The following is a 25198-nucleotide window of genomic DNA, read 5'->3' on the forward strand; positions in this document are numbered from 1 at the left end:
TAACCCCCATTTATGTTTCTAGGGGAAAAGGGGCTCCAGAAGTCTGAACCTGCAGGCTTTCCCTAAGCCAACTACCAGCCTGGCACCTTGAAGCAAGAGACTTGAGGCTAGAAGTCCCTGCTTGCCGGCTGGATGGCTGGGGAGATTGAGAACTAACCATTCTTAAAGCTCTGCTTGGCGAGACATATCTGCTTGGCAATATTTGAGTTAGCTTGCTGTAGTAATATGTAGAGTTTTGCTGCTGCTACAGGAGACAGGGAAGGTTGAGACTCACAGTGACTGCTAACCGGTTCTCAAAGCTCTGTTTGGCGATATCTGCTGGGCGATTTTTGAGTCAGTCTGCTGTGGTGATTTGTAGCTCTTTCTTGATGCTGCAGGAGACAGGGAAGAGCTGACTGAGGTGGAGTTAGCAAGGGTTGCACACACAGGAAGAAGCATTGGCTTCCTGGTTTTTCCATTATTGTGAGTTTTGAATACCACACACACAATATGCAATAAATTGCAAAGTCATCATTTTAAAAACGCTTATCACGATTTGATCTAAAACCTGATATTAGATGATATATCGATTTATAGCACAGCCCTAGTGGTGATAAGTTTCCTTAGAGAAACTGCAAAATGAAATCTCTGAGCCACTCAGCCCATCACAGGCAAGCATGAGTAAGGTTATTGCGCACATTTATCTCAACCCCCAGATCCCCAATTGAGTTGTGGGTCTCCTAAGATTAATGGCAAAAACAATGTTTTCTGTTGTACTCTTCTATTTTAACTCTGCCTTCTGTCTCTTATCTTTCTTGATGTTAATATTAGTGCAAAAAGGCAAAGAAACCAGGAGATTATCATAATATTTTGTACTTAACATTTTCCCACTTCACAGCTTCCTCTTCATTTCAGGCAATACCTTCTGTCTTGTCACTGCCTTGCTAGTTGTTCCCCAAATGTCCACACACACTACAACAGATGCGTGAACCATCTTAAAAAACTGCTGAAATTACATGGAGCATAGGAACAAAATACTAAGTTGCAGAAGCAGAAAAATGTTCTCTCTTGTGTGTGAAATAAAATGGCCAGGATGCCAAAAGCACTCAGATCTGGAAGTTGAGACCCAGTGCTGAATGTGGAGATCAGACAAAACTTTTAGGAATAATGGTAAAAACTCATTCAGAACAGTGGTTCAAAAAGTAAATATTGTCTGCTATGTGACCTCCAGTACATCAAGCCAAACTTTTGAAATTTCTTCATTCTAGGAAGGTTAAGAAAACTGGACTGATTGAAAGGGGTGGCAGCAGCTGTTTAATTAGAAAGACATGAATCTGCTTTCTACTAGCCTTTGGGGATGAAAACAATTGCCATTATTTGCACTAACCATATCATGTAAAAAATGCTCGAGTAAACTGGTTCTTTAAAGAGCTTCCCCCCAAAGCAACTTACTCTTTATTTACAAAGGAGCAAAGCATCTGGTGTTCAGAAAAGATTAGATTGTGTCTGCTAGATTAGTATTTCTAAATTGAAGCTAGATAAATCATTATGGTGTTTTTTTAGTAGCAGTAATTAGCTGCTAGGACAAACTACCATGTGATGTAGCAGTTATTATCTTTCACTTGTAGTCTTTAATCAAGGTACGTTTGGATTGAAGTAGAAGAAATTATCTTGGTTGTATAAACGAGAGAGACTAGTTTCTGAGAAATTGGGTGTGATGGAACTGAGAATGCTAAAACAGACTTCCTAAGGTTTAAATCTAGTTTGGGCCTGAGGTGAGAAGGGCAAGCATTTGAGGAAGTGCCGAGCATTGCTGCTCCCAAGCAGCTTCCTGAGTTGAGGTAACTTATGCGGACAGAGAAAGAAGAGAGGGTACAAGAGGTGGTCGAGGTAGGAATTCCTCCCTCCTTCTCTTCCCTGCCCCTCTGTGAGTTTTGAGGGAAGAATATGATTTAGAGAAGGATTCATAATTGATAATCTAGCAATGATGCAATAAGGAGAAGCTTCTATCACAGTGAGGAGTTCTGGTGTGCTGTTGGGCAGAGGCAGAAATGGAATGGATATTCACTGTTTTACACACTGGGAGATTGGTTCCCATGTTCTCATAACTGGTTTTCCAAGTGTCCTTTAGGCCAGTGTTTTCCAACCAGTGTGCCTCCAGATGTTTTGGGACTACAACTCCCATCATTCCTGACCACTGGTCTTGCTAGCTAGGGATGATGGGAGTTCTAGTCCCAAAACATCTGGAGGCACACTGGTTGGGAAACACTGCTTTAGGTAGACTGATGCAATCTCAACTGCCAGTCCTGGTCAAATTTTTGCCCACATGGATCCTAGCTGGACAATTTCATGTAGCATTATCCAGTTTAGTTTTCCTTCTCCCGCCTCTCCCCATCACTCCAAACACTCCAGAATTTGTTCCATATTTGTGTGTAAAAGGGAGGCAGAAGCAAGAGCTGTCGCAGTTCTTTCCGGGAAGCAATAAATCTTTGGCTGGAGAAAAGGCAATAAAGAAGGCACACAAGAGATGACTTATATGATATTGCATGCACAGGAACTCACATGCAGTCATGGGTAGCTTTTAAACCCTTCCTTACACAGCCTGCGAAGCTGTGTCATCTGTGCACTGTAAACTGATTTCCTTCCAGGCAATTTCCTGTCTGCCAACACTGTGGCCTTTCTGTAGGATTTCTTTATAGAACCAGCCAGGACCTTACATCATTGTCCTTCTTCCCTGCCTTCACTTCCCTGTAGGTCAGTAATAAATATCTGACCAGGGCTACTTTAGTACACAATCTTATTTATTATTTTATTTTTACATTCCTATTAGTAGTAGTAGTATTTTATTTATGTATTTATACCCCACCTTTTCCCTTATGGGGAAACACCCAACAAACTATTCAACTAGGTAACAATCATATACCAAAAGACAGCTGAATAAAAAACAATCCAATAGCAGCAGAAAAAAATAGGATGGCGTTCAGCTAAGTTTTGCTCAAAGTAGTCTCACAGAAATTAATGAATATGCGTAAGGTCCATTAATTTCAATTGGTCTGCTCTATGAGTATAACTTAGTTGCCTTTCACCCATAAGAATCCACTCATTTCCATGCCATCTTTCTCCTGCAGCATTGCAGATATGTTATCATCTAGGAGAATTATGTCCTTACTCAACAGCAGGCTCCCACCCTATGGTGTTAGGCACTAGTATTTCACCCCCTGGATTAGAATGAAATTCTTTCTGATAGACCTGTTAAAGAGCAGGTTCCCTCCCTCTTGAAGGATCTCTCTGTAGTGGAAGGAGCGAGATATGGTAGAAAGGGAAGCACATGTAAGCCTGAGGTCTGCTTTCTGATCTCACCTTGGGTACAATCTTTTAGAAAACACATTGTCTGAACAGGACACCGGTAACTTTTCTTTGAATACTTTACAACTTGTAACTTCCTTGTGGAATGTGTCTATCCAAAACCAAGCATAGTACTGTATGCGAACGGGATCCGTTCTGGAGCCCCGTTCGCAACCTGAGCAGTGCAATTCAGCGCTTCTGTGCATGCGTGTGACGTCATTTGGTGCTTCTGCGCATGTGTGAATCGTCAAACCTGGAAGTAACCTATTCCGGTACTTCCGGGTTTGGTGTGTTCGTATCCCGTGATGTACACAACCCACAGCAAACGTAACCAGAGGTATGACACTACTCAGACTGAAGTCCTAATGGTGCTGGAGAGAGTTGCACTGTTACTTCTCAAATTTTGGACATGATGTTATCTGTTGATATCCTATAAAATGGCATGAGTGAGTATAGTTCTTGGGTCGGGGTACTTCGCCTCAAATTTTGCTCAGTCACGGAGCTCCCTGGGTGGTCTTTGCAGATAGGGTGACATAAATCGCATGAAGGCTGTCCTAACCTCCTTGAAAGAACAAATGTGATGAGTAATTTTGCCTTTTAAAGGCAGGGGTGTCATGTGTTCAGTTCCTGTCAAAGAGCTTTGTGCCACAATCTTGCATGGTTTAACACCCAATTTTCTATTTTCTATCATGCCTTTCCATGAAGAAACTTTCACAGAGTGGCATACATTTTAAAGCAAAAACAGTAAAATGATGTTAAGAAATAGTAAACTCAAGTGGCAGTACTGGGGGGGGGAGATACAGTTCCATCATAGATTAAAAACCTCCTATAATATAATATAATTTGCCTGGTACCATAATGGCATAGATGAAAGCTGCATCTCCCCGAGGAGAGCACTCCATAAGTGGGCTACTTTCTGGCAAGTCACTCTTACTAGGAAGAAGCATTTAACTTTGTAGACTTGGGCAAAGCCGTCTGCCCACAAACATTCTCTTCTGCAGCTTTCTCCTGAGATACTGTGCATAATTACCCCAAGCCCTGGAGAATGAGCATGGCAGTCTGCCATAGTACCCACCGGAAAAGAGGAAAAGGGAAGTGGGGATGTATACCTGACCTGAAGTACCCAGAGAACAAGTCAGGAATGGAGAACTCTGCCTTTTGCCTCCCGTTCAGTATTCTGTGTCAGTGAGGCATCAGTATCTCTCGCCCATTCCTTGGTCCACAGAAGTGTGAAGCTGGTCCTTGAAAGTGTAGGGCAAAAAGAGGATCTTGTTGGAACTGTGAGCTGCGCAGCCATCGAAAATCTGGGGTTTAAGCATTCCTCTGGCCCAGTGTAACTCTATGGACAGGGGAGGGGTTTCCTGAATGTGTGAGTGTTCCAACCCCTCTATGTCTTTGTGCAATTGTTTTTTTCCTGCAAGTTCCTGTCTGTCACCACTCTGTTTACACCTATAAGGTTGAAGTGGAAAGGGCATGATTCTGGTTATCTGAATATTCTTTTAATCGTGAGTTTACCTTTGGAGTTACTAAAGAACTTACTGTCCATGTGGTGGGGGGGTGGGGGGTGGGAATCTTAGTGTGATTAGCGTGCCGATACTAATATTAAGTATTAGGAAATCAGAATACTTATGCATACTTTCCAACTCACATTTAAGATAAGGACTAGTACCGTGTTTCTCCAAAAATAAGACACCGTCTTATATTTATTTTTCCTAAAAAAACAACAACACACACTATGGCTTATTTTCAGGGGATGTCTTATTTTTTTTATTAAGTATGGTACAGTTTAACCTAAAATGCGTAAAAATCCTGCTATGGCTTATTTTATGGCTGCGTCTTATTTTTGGAGAAACAGGGTAGCAGGGTCTAGAGAGTTCATAATGGGGTCTCTTTTTATATCACGTTATGCCTATTGTCCTGATGCCATGATCTACAAGAACAAACCATAGAAAAAGTTCACATTGACATCTATCATTACAGCAGCTTCCTACCTAGTAGGACAAAATTTGGGGCTGCTGCCATGGCAGAGCCCCCACCCCCATAAATACTCCTCTCTGCTGGCAGATTTTGGCACAAAGGTACCAATCTAACCCCCTCCCCAAAGCCATCACAATCAGGAGAGGGGTTCAGATTGCAGCCTTAGCCCAGGAAAACTTATTTCACAATTACAGTAAATGTTAAGCCTTACAGGTATCAGAAGACCTGTTATTCTGTTACTATAAAAAACAACACACTCTGTTAAAGCTCTAGAAGTGATATGCATGGTTTCTTTGCCACAGTTTCCTCTCAGTCCTTTTCTGAGGTGTTGTGGCATAGCCAGCTTTTTCCTGTCTTACAGAATAATAATAATAATAATAATAATAATAATAATAATAATAATAATAATAATTTATTATTTATACCCCGCCCATCTGGCCGGGTTCCCCCAGCCACTCTGGGCGGCTTCCAAAAAAACAGAAATTCTAAAATACAGAAATCCATCAAACATTAAAAGCTTCCTTGAGATGCCTTCTAAAGGTCTGGTAAGGCATTTGATAAACCTTTTTGTGTACTTCTTCCATTTTTATTTTGATCCTTCTTGTGCAGCTTTTAGAATGTGGTTTCTAGAGTGTAGTCTGTGTTTGAGTGTACCCTGCACCTGCAGCAAAATGTGTCACAAATCCACCCTCTCCCCCCGGATTTTGAACGCCCTGTGTGACAAAACTTTGGAGCCCAGCCCCAGGGTGAGATAGCAGAGTTGAAACAAGAGTAGGCTTTACAGGGTCCTCTGTATTCTAATTTTTGAATTTATTTTGGGAGATATCACAGGGCATATGCAAAAATAGTCCAAAAGTTGTCTGACAAAGTTGGGATGCCAGCATTGTTTCAAGTATGGCAGTCACCATTCTACCTGTGCTTGGACAACTCCAGACAAACCACATACTTTACCCAGGGCAGAGAAATTGGTTAGTGGGGAGACAACTGGAATTAGGTAGGAAATATTGAACTTGCAGAGGGTCCTCTGTAAATAGAAAATGGTCAGTACAGTACTAGCAAAGTCCCCATTTCCTTGCTGACATGGACCACTGAATAGCTGGCAAGCCCTCAGAGAGGCTGAGTGTAAAAGAAGAGGTAATTGGGACAGGAGAACTTCAGTCCACCTGACAGCAAAGGTTTAGTAAGCAAAGGCAAGTTGAGGGGAGAGGCAAACTGAAATCACATTAACTGCCTCACAACAGAATTTTCCGTTTTGTAGCTCTCTTTAAGCTTCCACAAATGGAAGAAACTGAACATATTGGAGTAGTTGCATTGGCGACAAAGGCTTCTATGGAGTGTCAATCACTAATTTTAAGTACAATTTTGTTTTTTTTTACTTTGTTTGGGTTTTTTACTTTTGATCATAGGCCTTAGAAACACAAAGAACAGTCTCTCTATATAAAGAAGGGTTGCGGATAATTCTGGGCGTAGGACAATCATTTGCTTCTCTCTCAGGCCCTGAGGGTGGCGCTGTGGTTTAAACCACTGAGCCTAGGGTTTGCCGATCGGAAGGTCGGCGGTTCGAATCCCCGCAACGGGGTGAGCTCCCGTTGCTCTGGCCCAGCTCCTGCCACCTAGCAGTTCGAAAGCACATCAAAGTGCAAGTAGATAAATAGGGACCGCTACAGCAGGAAAGTAAACGGCGTCTCCCTGTGCTGTTCTAGTTCGCCAGAAGCGGCTTTGTCATGCTGGCCACATGACCCGGAAGCTGTACGCCAGCTCCCTTGGCCAGTAACGCGAGATGAGTGCCGCAACCCCAGAGTTGATCACGACTGGACCTAATGGCCAGGGGTCCCTTTACCTTTACCAGGCCCTCCCTTTGTCCAAAGCTGCTTTCCCCACAGAACTGCAAATTGCACACTGGGTATGAAATAATTTTTAGATGTGCTTAATGCTATACAGTGCTTGAGTGCTCTGAGAGGATATAAAGGGGTTTAAAATGCATGTTTTGTAAAAGGTTATCTCCTTGTTTATAACCTCACATTCTGATTTACTGGCGTTAATTAAAATCCCTGGTTTGGGATTGCCATCCCTCCCTAATGCCTCCCTAATAACCATGCTCGCATGCGTCACACAATGGACAGTTACCTCTTGCATGCATGCATATCTGCTACCATTTACCACAAGGCTCCTGTGAGCTTTCACAGTTTGGACCAAAACGTTGAGCTGTTCCTTCAGCACAAGTGAAATAAAGGCTGCACTTTGCTCTAAGTGAAGGAAGTTGCTAGGATATTTCATGGCACCTTTCCTATGTTCCGAAACCCTCATTAGTCTTAAAGAGCCAGATGCAGATATGAGTTTGGTATCCAGATTTTTCACTCCCCCTAGCAGCAACTTCTTTGAAGCTGACAGGAATGTATTGCATTCCCTGCTTGGTTGTCCGTTTTCTTCTTGTTGCAAGAGCCATAAGTGAGGGCGGTTTCAGTAGGTCCACTGAAACAAATGTCTTACTAAATGAGCGTACAAAATCTGGTTCTGATAGTCACCAAATAGAAGGTTGGATGTATAGGTGCTGCTGAATTAAATAACTTGGAATTTGATGAACTGGACTCTGGTGAATTTTCTCGGCGTAGACTTTAAGAGATCAGATGCAGGGTGGGGCAAACCCATCTGCACAGAAAACAATGAAATGTAGCAGGTTGTAGTGGTAATCACATTCTATTTCAGTGCTGCCTTTTTTGGTGCTAAAACATTGCAGTGTAAACAGGAAGGGTTTCTCTAAGACACAGTATATCTGGGGCCTGCAATCTTAACTTGTACTTACGTCCAAGTAAAACATGGTTAGGATCAAGTTTTTTGGTTGCCAGACATTTACCGGTACTTGAAGAGAACTTTCATTGCAATAAGTGGGACTTTGCAAATAGATATCTTTGGCATCTTTGACAGGAGATTTATCCTCTCAAATCCTTTTGAAATTTTGACAGAAGACTCTGCTTGAGAATAAAAGCAAACAGAAAGCAAGGACATATTTACAGGCTGTATCCACATTATGTTTATCTAGGAAGCTGGATTTAAAAGTATATAGTGTAACGGGCTTCTCCAGCTGCCTTTCTGTCGGTCTACATTTCCCCCCCACAACTGGTCCCATTTCCCCCCCACAACCTGCTGATATTTCCGCCCTCCTCTATCGCCTTTTCATCTAATTATGCGAAGTAACACTGTTATCTTCCTGATCCATTCTGTAATATGTATTCTAATTGTTTCTAGTGTTCTGCTGGCTTTAAAAGTAGTTGGAGCATGTTTCAGTAGATCGTATTGGAAGGGTTTTAATTAGGGGGCTAGCCTGTTGAAGCATGGACCATACTGCTTACATGCAGACACATGCAAGCAAACACAACCAAAGTCTTTTGGAGATCAGGAAGCTCCATCCATCTGCAGAATGAAAGGGGAGGGTAGCTTTGTATAAAGCAGTGGACAGTAAGTTAGAATATATAATAATACATACATATATATAACAATACATAAAATCTGCAGTTCAGTCTTTGACATCGTATGCAATGTAATTATTGGATGTATATCTCATAAAGTAGTAAAGATTTGGGGTGTTTTACAAAATCTACATGCTTGAATTTTTTAAAAAAAATCTGATTTTTTTTTTAAAAAAATCTGAGCAGGAGAGACTGACTTTGGCAACTTTCTTTAAAAGAGAGAAAAAGAATGAGACTCTTTGGTGACTGTGAAGTGTGTACATGGGACAAGTGTTACATTTGTGCTCTTCTGCAGACATCACCCATTTGCCTTCCACCAGTTTTCCCATGAGAAATGGAACATTGCACTGTTTTCTAGCTCTGCGGTGTTGCTGAAGCAGCTGAAGCATTATCTTATTTGGAATATGGAAAGCAGAATTGGACACCTGGAACAGCAACTGGAAAAAACAGTGTGCCAAAGATCAGACCCAATGCAGTGTGTTTTCAATTTGTCAGAATTCTTGCCGACTCTGAATGGAAAAAGCAAAATTGCAGTCTGCGCCAGTGTTTAGTTTTCCTCTTGGATTTTGTTTTGTTTTATGAGCAGCTCAGGGCTGTTGTTTGTTTGTCAGATGGTGAAGTAGAAGCCAGAATTATGGCGGACTTGCCACATGTGTACACACTGTGCCTTTAAATCACATTGTGCTCCTCACAAACAGCAAAGCATAATACTAAACTCTGCTTCCATCTTCTTTAGCGTGATTTATTTCTTTCTGTACTGCAGAGGGAGATTCGGTGCAGCTGTACCACATACCCCTTTTAACAAGCTTGGCCCGGGCATTTTCCATACTTTTGTCCCTTTTTACCTTTCTTCTCTTAGCTGTTCAGTGTCTAATAGAGTCCAAACTTGAATATCCTTCATACCATGTTTATTTTGCAAAACTAGACTCGGTTGCCATGAGCAATCCATGCAAAATTGCATGGATACTAGGTATTGCCTAGATTTTCGAACTGCCTTGCTTTTGAAAATACCTCTATTTGAATGGAAGAAGCTACAGGAAAAAAACTGTGTGACTATAATCCTGGTCTGGTATCTCAAAGAAATAATCAGTATTTTAAAACTGGTAGCCAGTAAAGACATTGCACTGGAGAAAGCTACAGAGATGTGAGATGTGGGGAAATGATAATGTTTTTATGGCACAACCCCAAGTCCCCACAGCATCACCTTATGCCAGGTGCATTACAGCGCTTCAGTGCACACCTGAATTATGCAGTTAAAATATAGAGGCTGTGTTGTTGCAAGGCTAAAAATGAGGAGGAAGAGGAGAGTGGTGGCAGAAGGATGAAGTAAATGGTGACCACCTTGATTGTATCCACCACTCCATGTTCACCTTACTATGAGTGTACAAAGAGGAGTGGACGAGTGTGGCTGTTCTTTGTGGCTTTTGGTGTTGTCCATATCCAGACTATGGCTTGCTTGCTTCAAACCAACCACATGTGGTAAGCCAGAAATCAACCGAGGTTTGTTCTTAGCTTATTTCTGGCATACTGCTAGTTGGACACACCTGACAAAATAAATTAGAAAAATTAAAAATAATGGGAAGCCACGTTGTGACTTTTTTGAGCCTGAAAGGTGCTCCATAGGGGAGAAGCCCATGCATTGGAGGAGGTACATTGGTACTTAAAACAGTATACCACATAGGGCTCGTCTAGGCTTGTGCTGGTCCCATGCCTAGAAAGCATGAATCTGAGTGGTTTCTTGTCGTGCACTTTCTAGGCATGGGTTCGAGCAGTTTTGCCCTTCCCCCACCACTTTTCCCTGGGAAATCTACTCTTTAGCAATACATTGGAGGAAGCATCAGTTCCAAGAAAATCCTATTGATGTTTGCTCTGATTCAGCGGTAAAGATCAGGCTTCCTTGGGGGAAAGCGGTGGGCAAGGGCTAGTCTGGATGTGCCCAAATTGGTTGTGGCTTACTAGGACATGAAAACAAGGCCAGTGTCTAACTTCTCTTTGCAAAATCTATGTTACTTCCCTCGAAAAGCTATCTTGAGGCAGGATTCAACTAATACTATGGACACTTTTGCAAAGACTTCTGTTAGTACACTAGTGTTGTCCCCTCCCTTGCCTTTTCTCCTCCTCACCCCAAATTGACTCATGGTGGTTGGGAGAACTGCTGAAACAGTATGCTGGGAGGAGAGAGCAGATGGTTCCATTGGGCAAGCAGAAATGCTTATTCTGACAGAATGATCTGCTTAGCACTACACTCAGTAGCACTCACAGACCCTGCCCACATTTACCTGGGTGTTTGGTGCATCTTGGGTGTGTGACAAGGTTTGGAATGTTTTGGTGAATCATTTTATGGCATGAGCAATCTATTTTTTCCATTTATTTGAAGGGTTCATGTTAACCTGCCTTCTTAAATTTCTTTTCAGTTGGCAGGAGGAATAATTCTAGGTGTGGCATTGTGGCTTCGTCATGATTCGCAGACCTCAAGTATCTTGGGATCAACGCTAGATGACCAGCCAGCTCCTAGCACATTCTATGTTGGTAAGCAGAAACAATGGGGGCTGGAGGGCGCTGGAATGTTGTAAGAATGGGATGGGATGGAAAAGCGGTTTGTTCCTCAACAGCTCTCTGGAACATTATCTGTCCTTAATAAAGCAATGCAAAAAGGAGGAGGGAGGAAAAGAAGAGAGAATAGCTATTTTCTATAATGGCAAACATACACAATATAATTAAACTTTTCTTCCTATTGAAAGTGGTGCAGCTGTTGACTGTTGACATTTTGCTTTTGGACACAGTATATAATCTGGGCTAGTTTGAACTAACCTGCAAACAGCTTTGGGTCACAGAGTGCAGACCGTCCCCTAATCCCTTTTGGAGCTTTGTATCATGCTCTGTGCTAAAAGTGTATCTATATATATATAAATGTTCCCACTGCGTGCGCGGATGTAACACCCTTCCTCCGTAACCGCTGAACCGAAATGCAACAAATTAGGACAAAGCGTACCTTGCCCATCAGGGAGGGATCTGGCATAATTTTTTTCCCAGAAAAGCTCACCTATCATACCTAAAATAATGATTAAACACAAAAAGTGGTGCACAAATTAGACATCACCAGCAGAAATTCTGAAGACTCCAGCAGCATCCAATAGAAAGGCAGATTGCGTACTGTCACCAGCAAAAGCTCTGAAGGGCGGCACCAAATAATGATGTCATCAACCGAGCAACTGAAACCACCAAGGCGTCCAGACAACCCACAGAGTAAGGCCGGGGCCAAGGAATGGAGATACAGGGCGGAGGCCTCGGCTCGCATTTAAATACTAGCCCAAGCCAAGGCCGACAGGCTAGACCTCGCTTCTACTTTAAAGCCTACAAACTAGGCCTCAGCGCTACTTTACAAACTAGGCCTCGGCTCTACTTTGCAGCCCACAGACTAGGCCTCAGCTCTAATTTACTGCCTACACACTAGGCCTCGGCTTTACTTTACAGCACAAAGACTAGGCCTTGGCTCTAATTTACAGCCTACAGGCTAGGCCTCGACTCTACAGACTAGGCCTCAGCTCTACAGCCCTTTAAATACTATCCCGAGTGGAGCCCTGGGTGGGGGTGGGGGGAGGGGCCCAAATAGGTCATGGGCTGACGTAGGGTGGGGGGAGGGGACGGGATACCTCATGGTATACTATAGGATGGGAGTAATCACAGGGATGAGACACAACCACCGGGGGGGGGCGGACAGACACATCCTCCCCCTTTCCTGGGAAACAAGGACAGCAACACGCCATGGATCGTCACAGGGTGGGGGCAGCCACAGGGATAACCCACAGCAATGTGTGGGAGGGTCAACTAGTGTGAAATAATTGTAATGTCCAAAACTCAAGTTTCTCAGTTTGTTTGTTTTTTAAATAGTTTTTATTGTTTAAAAATAAAACACAAAACACACATACATTATACAAATAGATGATTTTTAACAAAAAAAATCCAAGCAAACAAAATTTGAACTTAACTTCCAATTATTCTCACCGTCAGTTATATTTTATTATTGCTTTCTCACACATTTATGTATTTCTATTTATCCCTTAGTTTCTTGTGATCATTATACTCAGTTTGAGGTGAATCAGCTACAGCAAAATTCGTAACCTCTGGATTTTTATCAGTAACCTAACAGAGCACCTGTCTGTAGGAATACCTTATTGCATTGTACCTTATCCCTGACGTTCCTGTTCTCCTCTCCTCATCTTCTGACCCTCCCAACCACCACCACTTTTTAAGTCTACGTCCTGACACTTTAACATTCCGCCCACCATAGGTTGCTTTGCTCTGGTGTCCTTTCTTAGTCAGTCTCAAGCATTGAGAGATAATGTTTCAGCCCAACGGCTGCATTCCCTTTTGGGCAACCATCTGTGGGTCACGTGGCAGTGGTGGGTGGGAGCAGAGACCAAAGTGGCCAGAGGAACACATGTAAATTTCACCTGTGAAGTTTCTGCACACACACACTCACATCCTTCTCTGCCCTCCATCCAGACAGACAAGAGGCTTTATTAGAGCTCAGGGACACATTCCTACAAGGTGAAGACCTTAATATGTGAAGTAGGGTCAGTGAGAGATGTGACCTGGGGAGAGTTCTGAGGACCAAATGGAGAGAACTGAAGGGCCACATTCAGGTTGGGTGAGGTTTCCCACTCCTGGTTTAGCTGCTTTATAGAAGCAAGCTGCTTGGCTGTCTGAGATGCGTGCTTTAATGGCTGATGGAAAACAGGACTGTGACTGGTTGTGGTGTCATAATTGTGTTACCTTTGTTTTACTTTCATTTTGTTGTACTTTTGTTTGGTTTTAATCCCTGTAAACTGCTCAGAGAACTCATAGGGAAGGCTGTTGATTGTATAAATTGAATAAAAAAAGCTCAGATTTGAATTGTAAGGCTCTCGAGCAACCTTTGACGAATTTAGGATAAATGGTAGCCCTTTTATGTAAGGCACTGTTGGAAGTGACATTATCTTGATTTATACAAACTGAGGAGCTTTTAGAGCCTTTTACCGAAAAGCAGGAGGCTTGTTTGATAAATATACTTCAATATTGTTGAACCAAATGGAATAGAGAAGGTTGAGCCTCTTGTGTGGCAAGTATTTTGCTCAAAGGCAAGCACTTCTTGAATGTGTTGAGTCTGGGAGAGGGTGGGACAGTCATCCACAGCTGAATCTGCATATAGTTCTATGCATGACACCTGCTGCTGAGCGTGAGGGGAACCTGTGGCCCTCCAGATGTTGTTGGGACTCCTAACTTCCATCATTCCCAGCCAGCATTGCCAATGGTCAGGGATGATGGGAGTTGTGGTCCAGCAACTTCTGGCATGCCACATGTTTTCCCTGTTCCTGCTCTATGGACTTTGGGGGTGGGGCAGGTTAGTAAATCCCACACTGGTTTTAGAAGTGGAATAGAACAGGAGCTCTCTCTTTGACTACTACTAGTAACAGGAAAACATAGCAAAAGTCCCAACATTTTCTTCCAAAACCACATTGGGACGTTGGGGCAGTAAGGCAGAAGGAGACCTACAAACGCAATGCAGGTCAGTGAGGGTCCAGTTGGAGGGGGCATTTGGTCTTCCCAAGACTTGACTGGTGAGTGAGGAAGGAATTACTTGCTTCAGGATCCTGCAACCAGCAGCAGATTTAGGGCAGCGTGGGCGGTTTCCCTGCACAGGGTGCTGAGCTGAGGGGGTGCAAAACTGAGAAGATTCATTTGGGAGTGCCCAGTTTTGGCCTTGCTCAGGTTGCCATATTACCAAAGATTATCAACATTCACCCCTGATAGACCTTTGCTTGCATGCAGCTCTTGCTCCGAGCCTCTCAATGGTGAGGAACCATCAGAGAGCTATGGCTCTGCTGTGGAGGACGCAGAGCAGCTGTCTTCAATTGCAGTGATCAACGTGACTCATGTTCTCCAGGCTTGCCTGCCTGGATAAGTGTACTTAGGCTTAATATGATCTCTCTCATTTTTGTAAGTAAATCAGCCAGACTGCTGACTTGCTCAGAAGCAGAGCCCTTTTTGGAATCATCCATCTCTGCAGGAGCAGCAGTCCAAAGCTTACAGCGCATTAAACTGTGCAGAGCATCTGCTTTTGGTATCCCTGTTTCCTCACACAGCTTGGCAGCGCCACCAGCATTGAATTGTGCCTCAATGCCTATTTCCATGATTTGATTTTTTTTTTTTTGCATGCTGCCCACTTGCTTTTTGCATTGACTGGGAGAATATGAAGGCTTTGAGTCGTGTCATGGGTGTGGAGTGGCATGGAAATGGAAGGCAGAAAGACCAGGAAGTGGTGTGATGTGGTCAGCAGGTTATTTCTCCAGAATTTCTGCCCTGCAGAAGGAAGCAATATCTTTCTATCTCTCTCTTTGGCCAGTATTTGTTAAACATCCAGCAATCTGCTTCCTAGTAACATTGGCAATATTCCTAACAGGCCTGCCGTGTGTGGGTGGGTGAGAGAGAAGCTCAGATACCTTATTAATAGAAGCTGATATGGCAGAGCTGTGAGTGACAAGAGATTTTAAAGCGCAGCTGAATTAGCTTCTTGTGTCCAAAAACATATGGCCCACCTTCTTGTGGAGCTGCCAATATGTTGCTGTGTGAGAATTATGCAGAAAAGGCGCTGCTTGGATTCTTCAGGGTTGTTGTTTTTTAATTTCCATTCATTCAGTAATAAATAGCAGAGTGTTTTGTTCAACTGTTCTCAACCTAAGGCTCCCCAAGTCTGGAGCCTCTGATGGCTTCTAATTGAAAGATTTGTTTCCAGACTCGCCACACCCTGCTTTTCTCTAGTGGCTCCACTCCACTTGGCTATTCCTGGTTCATGAAGAGAGAGGAAGAGAGGAATGCTGTCCAGTGAACTTAAGGATATGTCCCTGCATTGTGCTACTCTGCTTCCACATCCCTTGTATCATTTTCTCAGACATTTCTGCATGTTAGAACTCAACGTAGAGCTGTCCTCTGCATAAAATATCCTCCGTACTGTATATTAGGACACATTTGCAAAGTCACATGCATGTTGCTTAATTGGTATGCTTGTGCAATCCGAAAGGAGAGGGGAGGTCGCAGCATATGGAACGTGTTGTTTCATTTCTCTTGTGAGGGTGTGGGAACGAAGGAGGGGGAACTTTCAGCTTGTGAGAAGATGCATGAACTGTGAGCTGTGCTGAAAGTCTTCTCTCCCTCCCTCCCTCCCCCCCCCCAATCCCAAATCTTTCCCTCTTCTTGTTTTCAACAAACCTGCCAGCACGCAAGCAATATTTTTCCTCCCCTCTTCAACTGTGAATTCTAGAAACGTTTAAAAAATAATAAAAGCTGAGCTTTCAAGGAGTATGTTCCATCTGCTGAATCCTGTGGTTTTTAAGTTCCATCGGAGCCTTGGGCTATAAGGGAGAGAAGACAGCATTAACTTTCAGGGTAGAGTTGCGCAGCCTGCTACCAGCCCTGTGCTCACAAGCTGTGTTTGGATAGCTGGCTTAGCCTACATGAGATGGCCTCTGGAGCAACCATTTTGCGGGAGTGGGTTTGTAGTGTACTGAGATCAGCATAGTGGCGAGGAAGTAATAACTGGGTGGTAGGAGGAGGAGGAGGAGGAGCAGCTCAGTGCAATCAGTTTTGCCAAAGCCCTTACGAGCCATGGATGGAGGGTGCAGTGCAGAGTGAGTGGGAAGCAACAGGCAGCTGTGAGGATTAGGAGCCAACTAGGGGCAGACATTTGTGGTGCGCGTGCTGGGCGTGTCTGTGCGGGATGGCTGCATCTCCCTTCCCAGAAATGGAGCTCCCTGCCTGGCTGCAGAGAAGCCTCTCTCCCCCACCCCACCCCGCCCATGCTGCTTTCTGTGTTTGTTCTTCGGCAGCTCTTCATTCCATCTTGGCAGAGTGAGTGGAGCAGCTGGATGTCTTTTTCAATGCTAGCAGGAGGGTGTGTGTGTGTGTGTTTCCCCGCCCCCTCCTTCCACTGCAGCTCTGGCTGTGAAGGCTTGGCCTCAGTGCCACGGCCCTGTTTACTGTCAGCTAGAGAAAGAAGAGTTCCTCCTCCTGGGAGTGGAGGAGAGGGAAGGGCTGTGCAGCGATGTGAAATGGAGGGCGCCAGATGGGGGCAGAAAAAGAGAAGCTTTACCATCGATGATACAGTCCTAAGGCCTTTCCACAATGGTACCTGGCTACAAACCCATCAATACAGTGGGCAGTAGCTGCTGTCCTGGTTCATGTATGCCCCAGCTCATAAAAAAAGCTTGAGATGTTTCCCTGCCCCCGCCAGGATATATATAACCTGTCACAAAGATGCACCTTCCTAGTACTTTCTCCCAACATTTGCTTTGACTGCTTGTTTAAATTGACATGGTGCTTCAGTTGCTTCTGGTTCTTGTGCAGGACTATATAGCCAGTCACTTATGGATCCCAGTGGACACATGGCATGTACTCCATAGGTGTTAGCCCCCTATAGTAAATGCAAGAGTATCCTGCAGCAGTTGTTGCTTTCCCTGTCCCCCCCCCCAACCACACCCTGCACACCTGGTTCTGTGTCCCAGCACCAAATCGTTACTCCATGAGGCATGCTAGCTGCAAAACATTATGCTATGGATGGGTGGCTAAAATTATTTCTAACTTTAGAAATGTTTTTCGTTCTTTTTTTAAGGCATTTGGAGTGCAGGTGCAGACTTACAGACTTGAAGCAATGGGCCTCTTATTTCCTAACATCTGTTTCCTTTCATCCTATTTCTACTGGTTCTTTAAATTGCTCTGGTTGCAACGTCAGATACATCAATGTTTAAGCATATTTATCACAGTGAATTCAGTGGGGCTTAGAAGGTAGATGCATACAACTTTATCAACTCTGATTATAAAAGAGAAATATCCTTACTTTCAGTTGCAAAATGCATTCACAGCTGATAGTGCTGAGTTATGGTTCACATGTGTTTTATATGTCCCCCTGGTGACAAATGTAGAAGCAGTCCTGGAAGAGAAGGACTGGACCCCAACATCTATGCTCTCATCCAGCCAGCATGGCCAAGGGTCAGAGAAAAGCGGGTGTTGTAATTGAACAAGACCTGAACCAAACCAGTTACCCCTGTTGCAGAGGAAACTTAGCTTGGGAGTCATTTTTATTTAAGGAATTTCTCCCTTGAATGATCTGGGGGTGAGAGCTGTATGTGTGTCATCAAGGTTTGGGCTGTCCCTCCTTCTCTGCCCTACTCGCCCTGGCCTAAGAGTCCTTGCATATGGAGCTTGCTACCTTTGGGGGGTTGCCAAAGGGGAAGCTATCTTCTGGAAGGATGCAATGCCGAGGTCCAGACACTTGACTTAAGGGAGCTGAGCCGTGCTCTCCACCCAGGCAAGGAAAGCCTCCACCCCAGTCGGCCTGTACTATTCTGAGACTGCTTGTACCCACAGCACTTTCCTTGGGGGTGGGTTGTTTCCTTCTTAGGCCACTGCAACCCACCAGACAGGAACGGAAGCAGAATCAGCAAGCTTGGTAGGAAAAGGCTAAGAAAAGCTAGGTTCCCGCTGCCTGCTTCTCCATCACCAGAAAGCTAGAGATGCAGGTGTCCTTGGCTCTCATGTTACAGAAGAAAACAAATTCAATCCACAGTTTTGTGGGGGAGCATGACAGACTTCAAGATCAGTGGTGGGTTGTAAGTTTTCCCCAGAATCGACTAATATTTTCATGAGTTGGTTTGAACAGCTAGAGGGCTTGTAAGAAATTAAGAAAATGAAGGCCCCATATGTACCATACATTTAAATAGTAGTATACAACTTTAAGCAGTCTTGGCTACCCCCCAAAGAATCCTGGGAACTGGTTTGTTAAGTGTGCTGAGAGTTGTTAGGAGACCCCTATTCCCCTCATTGAGCTACAGTTCCCAGAGTTCCTTGGGGAGAGGGACTGGTGGTTAAACCACTCTTGAGACAGATTAGACAAGAGGGTCCTGTTTTAGGCACATAGATGCAACATAACTGTTGTTGGACTAAATAGCTTCCCAGTATCAATTTACTGCATGCTCCTTTGACCTTCCCATGCCCTGTACACATTATTTCCAAACAGACTTTTCCTTTGATTTGTTGGTTTTGCAACTCTCTTCCCCCTTGGCCCTTCTGAGCTGAACATGGAGTTCTGGGCAATGCATCCATCGTAAAACAATGCATCCAGTATAAAAACCTGTGAAACATGAAGAACAACTTTGTTTTTTTTTTCATTTTTCTTTAAAATTGTAGCTGGTTGATTTCAGGAAGACTTGAACTTCAGGCTTTTCTCCAGAGCTGTCCAGGGCTGACTCTTAGTAGCCAGAGAACACCAGACCCCTGGAAGGTCTTCCCCATGGCTGTGCTTGACTTTTGCCATTGCAGCTGCAGCAATATGCGGAACATATTCATACCAGAACTTATTCATACCGGTAGTTCTTCTCAGAAAGAGGTAGAAGGCAAGGACTTCCCACCTCCTCCTTAGCAGGGACTTCCCAGCTCCTCTCGCCTTTCAGCAAGAAAAGAGAGAGCAAATGAATCTGAAAGAGTATGCAAATAGCACAGAGTCCAAAATAAGAGAGCTGCTGACTGTTCCCACTCAGCTGAGTTGCTGAAGGACATGTGCCCTCCCTCAGTATGTCTGCCCATCTTGCAATTTCCACACACACACACACACACACACACACACACACATGCATGACTATGGAGAGATTAGGAGAGAGATCTCCTAATCAGTTTGTTGGGATTATATTGTGATCCCCCAATATCAAGGGGATTGTGTACTTTTACCTAAAGTACAGAAAGTCTGGCTTCAGAGTTTTGTCCTTTTTTTTGTCATGGAGCTACGACGGGTGGGGAGAGTTACTGGAGGAGGAGTACTCATGATGTGAGATTCTCCAGAGAACATCTGGAATGATTTCCTGCCAGATAGAATTCTTTTGGTACAAGATAGGCTCCATGTAGTGTAGAAAGTTCTTCTCAGGAAGGCAGGGGGAAGCAAGAAGTAGAGTTTTCTCCTATGCCTACTTGTATCACTTGAGAAGACCAGAGTGGGCTTACATATACAGGTATTCAGTGTGTGGATCACTACAACTATATAGGGAGTTTCCGTGTAAAAGACTTACTACAGTCCCTGGTTCTACTACTTGGAGGAAATGTCCTGGTTAAGTGAAGGAAAACACTTAACCTATTATTAATAGTAGTAGTATTCATTTCATTTCTATACCACTTTATATTTTAAAGAAACAAAGAGCACTTTACAACACATTAAAACATTCCTAGAGAAATGCAAAGTATACCCATTCAAAGCAACATAGTTAACAGGAAAGTAAAATATTATCTTAAAGATTTCAAAACAGAACATTACAAAGCAGGTCAACCATAGAATGCACATTTAACGCAGCAAAGTTTACTAAGAAAAACCTTAAAGAAAACATTACTGAAGGAAATCAAATATAAAATGCATATTTAAAACAGCACATTTAACTAGAATAAAATATCATAAGCAGAGAACATATCTGCTGCTGTTGCTGCCAATCCTTTCAATGGTGGTTCATGATGAGTGGCAGCTATGGGAGCTCAGGCTCAGTGACCTGGGTCTGCACTAAGAGATAGCCAAGATGGTCCTAGCAATCTTGCTGCTACATATTTTCCTATCCCATTCTTCTTAAGTTCCCAAGCTCCACAGTTTAAGAAGAAATCAAACTTGGGCTGCAGCCACACTACCCCTCTCAGAAATCATTGTATGTTCCCTTTATTTGATTGTGTTGCCTGTAAAACATGGAAAGAGTAAGAATGTGGTCAGGAAATAGAGTGCTCTTCCTAAACTTTGCCTTGTTCCTTCTCTTGCCTGTTTAACAACAACAGGCAGTGAAATTGGCAGGTGTGAGCAGGAAGAGATATAGCCAAATGATTCCAGCATTCCAAGAGTTTCTATGGATGCATTTATTGCCTGTTTTTGGGCTGAAGACTGAGGAGATGGATCTGTCTTCACACCCTAGGTTTTGGCTCTGATCCTAAAAACCCAGTTGTGCAAGCTAATCGTGATGGCAGATGCAGTTTCACCTGTCACCAGAAGTGTAGCTCTTCAATAAATGGTTGTACAACACAGTTGTTGTTGTTGCTGTTGCTGTTGTTTGTTTTCTGGGAGGGGGGTGCCAAGCAATTTTTGACAGAGACAAGTGTGACTCTAATGAAGGCTTGGTCATAAAGGAAATGTGTCTCAATGGAACAGCATTTGTCTGCATTCAAATGATTGGGTGGCTCCAAGAGAGATGTGTAAGACACCCCAGTTACTGAAGGGTTAAGAAGAGGTCTTTTGTTTTACTCTTCTATGAAAAAGGAAGTTTAGTGCTGACCAAACCCATTCTACAGAACGGCTTATGGAGTTCCACACATAGAGTGAACTCTCAGCACTTACTCTGCAGAGAAAACAACTTCTTGACTGTAAAGAGGTTAGTCTCAGGGAGAGAGAGAGAGAGAGAGAGATGCTCCCCACAGGCTCGGATGCTGCAGATGCAAGTGGCTTATCCCATGTCATTAAATCTACACTGCTACATTTTCTTAAAATGAGTTTCTGCTTTGCTGAATTCAGTTTAGTTGCATACAAGGGGTCATTGTCTGTCTGCTTGGGAGGTTTGTTGTTGTTTTCATTTTAAAACTGCATAGCATAGTCCAGGCTTCCCCAAACTAAGGCCCGGGGGCCGGATGCGGCCCGTGAGGCTTTCTTATGCGGCCCCTGGCACCCCCCACCCACTCCTGCCGTGTGCTCTTAACGGCACGGCTGCCCACTTCCTGGTCGCCGGAGCGTCGGAAATAGCTTGTGTGCATGCCCAAGCATCATTTCCGGCGAACCTCCGTGCGCATGCGCACAAGCTCTTTCTGCTGTTCCGGTGACCCGGATGTGCGCTGCAAACCGCTCCCACGTGCTCCGGCTCACAGCACAATTGGCGCTGGCGGCACCGGCCCTCGGCAACGTAAGTTTGGGGACCCCTGGCATAGTCCCACTCTTATTTGCTTCCAGTTGTCTATTTGGCTCTGACTCTCTGGGACAAAGAGAAACTCAATAAAGGCTGTCTGTCTGTGTCTTAGAATGAATCTGGCTTTTCTCCCAAAGGCTTCTCAATCATTTTATTGCTTTCTGACTTCAGTTCCATTATCACACTTCTTTCCCACTCTCCATCCCACTGCTTACGATGGAACAGCTTCCACTCTCTTGGGTGCCTGTCAAGAAACAGGAGGATGAAGTCACTGAGTATTGGAAAACTCCTCGAGTCTAACTGCCTGAATTATTTTCTTCTGTGAATTATGCCAAAGAAATTTGAGGTGGTCAGGAGGAGCTGCGTACTGATGCCTTTCCAGTGTGCAAACAAGAGTCTTGTTGAACCTTTAAGACTTGCGGTGCCTCCAGACTGTCACTATTTTGTGGGATGGATTTAGGTACATGCTGTTAACTTTAGGTTTGCACAGTTAAAGTGCCCTGTTGCCCTAGCACAACAAATGCACTAAAAAAAATTAAAACAATGAATATGTAGTTAGGAAAATGACTGAGAAATGCACAAAAGTGTGGGATAAATGAATGGTGAACAGGAAGACATGTTAGCAACCGCATATATACACATGGCTTGTGCGGGGGGAGGGGGATAAAGAGTGTGAACAATGAGGTTGGGAAAATGAAATGCATAAACAGTGATAATTATGTAATTAACAGTGATTCACAAAACAAATGTTAGTAATGCAGACATCCTGGCACTGGAAAGCCACTGGCTTTCAGCAGCTTCCTTGCTGGGGTTGTAATAGCTCATCTTTCGCCACACTGAAGTCCTAAATGTGCATGCTTGAGAGCAGGTCTCATTGAAATGGGTGGCACTTGCTTTTCAAGAAAACGCGTTTTGGGACTGGAATGCAGGAATAACAGTTCTACAAACCAAAAGCAGCTCTTTCTAGAAAGTTCTTATAATAATAATAATAATAATAATTTATTATTTATACCCCGCCCATCTGGCCGGGTTCCCCCAGCCACTCTGGGCGGCTTCCAAAAAAACAGAAATTCTAAAATACAGAAATCCATCAAACATTAAAAGCTTCCCTAAACAGGGCTGCCTTGAGATGCCTTCTAAAGGTCTGGTAATTGTTCTCTTTGACCTCTAGTGGGAGGGCATTCCACAGGGTGGGTGCCACTACCGAGAAGGCCCTCTGCCTGGTTCCCTGTAACTTGGCTTCTCGTAATGAGGGAACCGCCAGAAGGCCCTCGGAGCTGGACCTCAGTGTCCGGGCAGAACGATGGGGGTGGAGACGCTCCTTCAGGTATACCGGACTGAGGCCGTTTAGGGCTTTAAAGGTCAACACCAACACTTTGAATTGTGCTCGGAAACGTACTGGGAGCCAATGTAGGTCTTTTAGGACCGGTGTTATGTGATCTCGGCGGCCGCTCCCAGTCACCAGTCTAGCTGCCGCATTCTGGATTAGTTGTAGTTTCCGGGTCACCTTCAAAGGTAGCCCCACGTAGAGCGCTTAATTCACAGGGCCAGGGCACAGCTACCCTGTTTCTCCGAAAATAAGACGTAGCCATAAAATAAGCCATAGCAGGATTTTTAAGCATTCATGGAATATAAGCCATACCCCGAAAATAAGCCACAGTGATAGGCAGTTTAACCTTGTAGGTTAAACTGAACCATACTTAATTTTTTAAAAAAGACATCCCCTGAAAATAAGCCATGGTGTGGTTTTTTGAGGAAAAATAAATATAAGACGGTGTCTTATTTTCGGAGAAACACAGTAGGGGGAGGGGAGATTTTTCTGTAGGTCTCCTCCTCCCAGTAAGGCAAGAGCGGGGAACCAAAGCTCTGTATTAGAAGTGTAGGCTTTGCATCCTTAAGGTTGCAGGTTCAGGGCCTAGTATTTTCAAATTATAAAGCCCCTGAGGATGAGGGAAGGCTTTTACTAGAAACACCTGGATAGCATTTTTTACAGAACGCCATAAAGAGCTACCTTACATAATGCAGCTTGGTAATGATAGCACCAGTGCCTGGTTCTGTGCTCATTGCAGATATTTGCATTATCTAGAAAGGTGTTTTTCTGCCTGGAGGTGATAATTTTCTTGGAGGGAAGCAGCTACGGTACTTAATCTACTTGTTTCTTCATGATCTGATACAGGAGAGATTCAACCTTTTCACATATTCATACTAACAGATGACCTTCTCTTTGTTTTTGCATTTCTCTCTCCTTTTTTAATAAAAAGTATTAAAAAAAATCTTCAGCTGCACACCGCCAAAATAGTAATTGTGCAGCTTGCGAAAGCTTTCATGTAAGGTCTTTGTGTGGGGTTCCTTGTCTCTCCTCTGGCCTCCTGCCGATCTACCTGACACAGTGTGTTTATACCATTCCTATTAGATCGATGCCTCCTGGCTCACAGAAGACCTCTCTAGTATTGGCTGGCTGCCATTTCTCATCTTGAACCCATTCTAGATTAAAAGCAGAGCTCCTTTCCCTCTGAAGAATGTTACTTCACAACAAATGGGATGGAAAGACATCTTCTGTTTTATAACAAGCCTTCAGGTTTATATGATTGTAAAGTTCTGCCCCCACCCCCCCATCTGTGTTTTACAGTAGCAAACAGTTCGCCTCCCACCATCTGTGTGCTTGGCAGGTTATCAGTTTAGGACAGTTTCTGTAACAAGCTGGCTTTCTTCATGGCCGGCATTCTGTAGGCCCCAGTCAGATTTGGAAATTTATAAATAGGAACATTACTGTTGATCATACAGTTTCATTTTTATCTCATAACATCCTGGCTTCATCCTGATTCTCTTGAATGGTGATGTTCAAAACTTTCTGCCATTGCGGAACCCTTTTTACGGTGGCTCAACTGCCAACAAGCCTATTTGAGGCTGCTATGTCTAAGAGGATTCTGGGGCATGTTCTGAGGTGCACCCTGAATTATTGTGGGCTGGTGCTGGCCTGGTTAGTTCAGCCCTCTTTCTAGTGCTTATATTGAACCGAGAAGCCACATTTAGGGATTCATTGCAAAGGTACGAAAGGGGTCTTTCAGGTACAGGTGAGAATGATTAGAATCCTCCCCATGGCCGGGTCCCTGATTGTTCGGGATTCCTGATCACATCTAAGCACAATGAACTTAGAAGCGCCCTTCATATGGGTACAGAAAAGAAAAGCAGAGAAAGGGGGGGGGAGAAAATGGCAGCAGTGAAATGAGAAGGTGAACATTATAGGAAGTGATGAAAGACTCTTTTGGTAACAAAACACAGGCATATATTACGATGACATGCCCTCTTGTTCAGTATCAACCACAAGCTTCATTGAAGAGGAAACCACCAGAAATCAAGGAAGAGGATGCAACTACTAAAAGGATTCAGAAGTTTGACCAATGATACATGAAATATTGGTTCACTTGTGTTGAAAAAATAGCATGCCAAAATACTTTTCAATCTGCATGCACAGATCCAAAA

The 25198-nt window shown here is 43.8% G+C and overlaps 1 protein-coding gene across 1 annotated transcript in view; it reads left to right on the forward strand.

Annotated features, from left to right (window-relative positions):
- CD81 (CD81 molecule) overlaps positions 1–25198 on the forward strand; it is a 59304-nt gene that overhangs the window by 12914 nt on the left and 21192 nt on the right. The window contains exon 2 of the mRNA XM_035121009.3: positions 11183–11297. Coding sequence (XP_034976900.1) covers positions 11183–11297 — 115 coding nt within the window. The remainder of the gene's footprint in view (positions 1–11182; positions 11298–25198) is intronic.

Source organism: Zootoca vivipara, chromosome 1, assembly GCF_965207765.1.
Source record: "Zootoca vivipara chromosome 1, rZooViv2.hap1.1, whole genome shotgun sequence".
In the NCBI taxonomy this organism is placed as follows: domain Eukaryota; kingdom Metazoa; phylum Chordata; class Lepidosauria; order Squamata; family Lacertidae; genus Zootoca; species Zootoca vivipara.